The sequence below is a fragment of the Zonotrichia leucophrys genome, unplaced genomic scaffold (genome assembly GCF_028769735.1).
Source record: "Zonotrichia leucophrys gambelii isolate GWCS_2022_RI unplaced genomic scaffold, RI_Zleu_2.0 Scaffold_913_19498, whole genome shotgun sequence".
Lineage (NCBI taxonomy): Eukaryota > Metazoa > Chordata > Aves > Passeriformes > Passerellidae > Zonotrichia > Zonotrichia leucophrys.
In genome coordinates this window covers 15733-19498 of record NW_026993118.1, presented here as the reverse complement: position 1 = coordinate 19498, position 3766 = coordinate 15733, and the positions used below count along the sequence as shown (strand labels likewise).

At 53.6% G+C, this 3766-nt stretch overlaps 1 protein-coding gene across 1 annotated transcript; it reads right to left on the bottom strand.

Moving 5' to 3' along the window:
- Positions 1–2175: 2175 nt before the first annotated feature.
- LOC135442049 (olfactory receptor 14I1-like) lies at positions 2176–3108 on the bottom strand. The gene has a single exon (XM_064701599.1). It carries the CDS (start codon positions 3106–3108, stop codon positions 2176–2178), a length of 933 nt encoding a protein of 310 aa, XP_064557669.1.
- Between the last annotated feature and the right edge of the window lie 658 nt (positions 3109–3766).

The window sequence follows — 3766 nt, the reverse complement described above, 5'->3', positions numbered from 1 at the left end:
GGGCTGGAGCGTGTCCAGAGAAGGGCAACAAGGCTCGGGAGGGGTCTGGAGCACACGTCCTGTGAGGAGCGGCAGAGGGAGTTGGGGTTGTTTATCCTGGAGAAGAGGAGGCTCAGGTAGACAAGGCAGTGTCAGGGCACAGGTTGGACTTGATCTCCATGGCCTGTTCCAACATTGCTGATTCTGGGATTCTCTGAAACCACCCTTGGAGCAGTTGCAAGATGAGCCCTGGGCCTCCTCTTCAGCAGCTCCAGCAGCCCAGGTCCCTCAGCTTCTCCTGCCAGCCCCAAAGCCCATCCTGTCAGTCCTGCAGAGCCTCTGCAGCTCCTCCTCACAGCCCAGAACAGGGAGCCCCAGAGTCAGACACAGCAGCCCAGATGTGCCCTCCTGGCCTGGGGTGCCTCTGGCAAGGGAGCAGCACCAGGCACTGCAGGAGCCTGCAGACAATTCATGCAGCACTTGTAGGATGATCCTGCTCCCCAAGGGACGTTCCCATGGTGCCAAGTCAGGAACTGCAATGGGGAGTGGGGCCAGAGAGCAAAGGGCAAACAAGGATGGGCTGTTTGCAGGAGAGGAAATAGGGGTGGGCAATACGAAGAGATTTATAGCAGGAAAAAGCATAGAAAGCAAAGGTGAAGCCAAGGAAATGTTCAGGGCAGTTTGGGGGTGGCTGCCAGGCAGCCCTGGGTCTGAGCAACAGCATCTGCAGTGGGACAGGAAACTCCCAGCTGATGGGAACAAACATTCTGGCTGACTGCAGAGGCCAGGACAAAGCTGAGTGCTTTCCCTGGTGTCCCCCAGCCCTTGCTGGCCCCAGGGGCTGATGGCATTTGTGCTCCCTCAGGTTCATGTCCCCACACCAACAGCATGGGGGTGCTCCCCCTGCTGTGTGCAATGCAAACAGGGGCTGCTGAGCCAGTGCCGCTGTGTCTGTGCCTGCAAGGATGGGGCACCTGTGTGAGCTGGGGGAGAGGCCAGGGCTGCAGAGGGGGGATGTTGTTGGCAGCTCCATCAGGACGCTCTGGGACACTGGCCTGGGCTGTCCAGAGCACTGGGGATGGATCAGCCCCTGCTCTGCTGCTCCTTCCCGTCTGCCCCAGGGCCCTTGCAGAGCCCCAGCCATGCTGTTTGCCCCCAGCCTGCCCACGGCCAGCCTGGGGCTGCTCACGGGGCTTTTCTGTGCTGAGCATTGGCCTGGCGGTGTTCTTGAGAGAGCCTGGGCAAGGAGCCTGGAGCCCCCAGGCCCTGGCCTGAGGCGTCAGCGCTGCCCCAGCAGTGCCCATGGCCTGTCCCTGCTGCAGCCCCGGCACTGCCACCCCCAGGGCTGTGCCCGGCCCCGAGAGCACTCAGGCCCTGCAGCAACACCAGGGCTACCAGGGCAGAGGGGCAGGGCCACGGCAGCAGCACTGGCAACACCAAGTGCTGCTGCTGCTGGGCACAGCTGCTGTGCCAGCCCTGATGTGCCCCCAGCTCTGCACACAGACATTGCTGCTGCTGCTCCAGAGAAGGAAACAAAAGGGCATCTCTGCAGAAAACTCTGCTGGGAGATCTTTTAGTTACTTTGAAGCCATGGACAGCACAGCCCCTCATTAACACAGTCTGTGGTCACAGGGTAGGTGGAGGGAAACAAAATGAGGAATGGCACAAACAATGACCTTTCTCTGTGGACAATAAGAAGGGCTTTACAGCTAGCTTGCAAGCAAAGCAGAGTTAATAGAAGAAGTAACAATTGATTATTTTAGAGTTTATCCATAGCAAGGAAGAAGACAAGGTGGTCAGCATGGGAACAGATTAGTAAAGATACATGAAAATTTTTAAAAGCTAGACTATTTGCATAAGTAAATGTATATGCAGACCTTAATAATTTTCTGTAAAACTTCTGCCAATTATATTGATGCTAATAACTTTGCAATAATTAATATAATAAGTTATTGTGATATAATTAATGATTTAAGATCACGTTTTTTATAAAGTATGTAAGCTGGGGAACATGCAAAATAAAAACTTTTTCTTCTTTGAACCTAATGATGTGTGTGTAGGTCACATCCAGCCTAACAGTATCAGACAAAATTATTAAAGTAAATGAAGGAAAAAGAACCTCCATAATGGAACAAGAAGTATTAAAGATAAATTTTATTACAAGAGTAAGAAGAAGTTGAAGAACTTGGTAGCAGTTTAATGTTTCTGAAACTGTCCAGTCATCAGACTCCACACTGCAGTCTTGAGCTCCTGGTTCCTCAGGCTGTAGATGAGCGGGTTCAGGGCAGGAGGCACCACTGAGTACAGAACTGACAGGGTCAAATCCAGGGATGGGGAAGAGATCGAAGCGGGTTTCAGGTAGGCAAACACTGCAGTGCTGAGGAACAGGGAGAGCACAGCCAGGTGAGGGAGGCAGGTGAAAAAGGCTTTGTGCCGTCCCTGCTCAGAGGGGATCCTCAGCACTGCCCTGAAGATCTGCAGATAGGAGAAAACAATGAACACAAAACAACCAAAAGTTAAACAGGCACTAACAGCAAGGAGCCCAAATTCCCTGAGGTAGGATTTGGCACAGGTGAGCTTGAGGATCTGTGGGATTTCACAGAAGAACTGGCCCAGGGCATTGCCCTTGCAAAGGGGAAGGGAAAGTGTATTAGCTGTGTGCAGAACTGAATAGAGAAAAGCACTGGCCCAGGCAGCTGCTGCCATGTGGGCACAAGCTCTGCTGCCCAGGAGGGTCCCATAGTGCAGGGGCTTGCAGATGGACACGTAGCGGTCATAGCACATGACAGTCAGGAGAGAAAACTCTGCTGAGATGAATAAAGCGAAAAAAAATAGCTGTGAAGCACATCCTTTGTAGGAGATGTTCCTGGTGTCCCAGAGGGAATTGTGCATGGCTTTGGGGACAGTGGTGCAGATGGAGCCCAGGTCAGTGAGGGCCAGGTTGAGCAGGAAGAAGAACATAGGCGTGTGCAGGTGGTGGCCGCAGGCTACGGCGCTGATGATGAGGCCGTTGCCCAGGAGGGCAGCCAGGGAGATGCCCAGCAAGAGGCAGAAGTGCAGGAGCTGCAGCTGCCGCGTGTCTGCCAATGCCAGCAGGAGGAAGTGCCTGATGGAGCTGCTGTTGGACATTTGCTGTGTATCGGCAAGAGGACCTGTGAAAAAAGTAATCATGGAATAGTTGGGTTTGGAGAGGACTTGAAATATCCCACCACAGCCTAGGGGCACTTTCCCCCCACTGCCTGCCCAGGGCTCTGCTGTCTGGAGCTGTCCCTGCCAGCAGCTGCTTCCCTGTGCCCAGGGCTGGGCCCTGCCAGTGCTGCCAGAGCCCAGCCCAGCCCTGGGGTCTCAGCTCTGCCCTGCAGACCCCTCCCAGCTCAGGCACTGCCCAGGGGCAGTTCTGGCTCTGCAGGCTCTGATGGCAACCTCATAGCAACCCTGAGGAGGCTGGAAAAGTGACACTGATGCTGCCCTGTGCTGATTTCTGTCACTTCCTAGTTTAGTAAGATCTGAGAATTTTTTTTTCTCAACCTGAACTGAGAGATGAATATCTATGTGCAAATCCCATCCAGGCAACTCAGAGCAGTGGATTAAAAGAGCAGGATTTTCCCTTCAATGCAGCCCCTGCCTTGCTGTGCTCCCTGTATAATCTACTAGGAAAAGTTCTGCAGTTAAATGCCATGCTGGAAGCAGTCCTGAGCAATGCAGCATTCTCACGACACAAGGAGAATATTTCCAAGCCTTACCAGCTGTCTCCTCCCACCCAGATCTTGTCCCCCAGTGCTGGGAG

Excerpts from the sequence above, each read along its gene's own strand:
- LOC135442049 (XM_064701599.1), bottom strand. The coding sequence starts at position 3,108 with ATGTCCAACAGCAGCTCCATCAGGCACTTCCTCCTGCTGGCATTGGCA.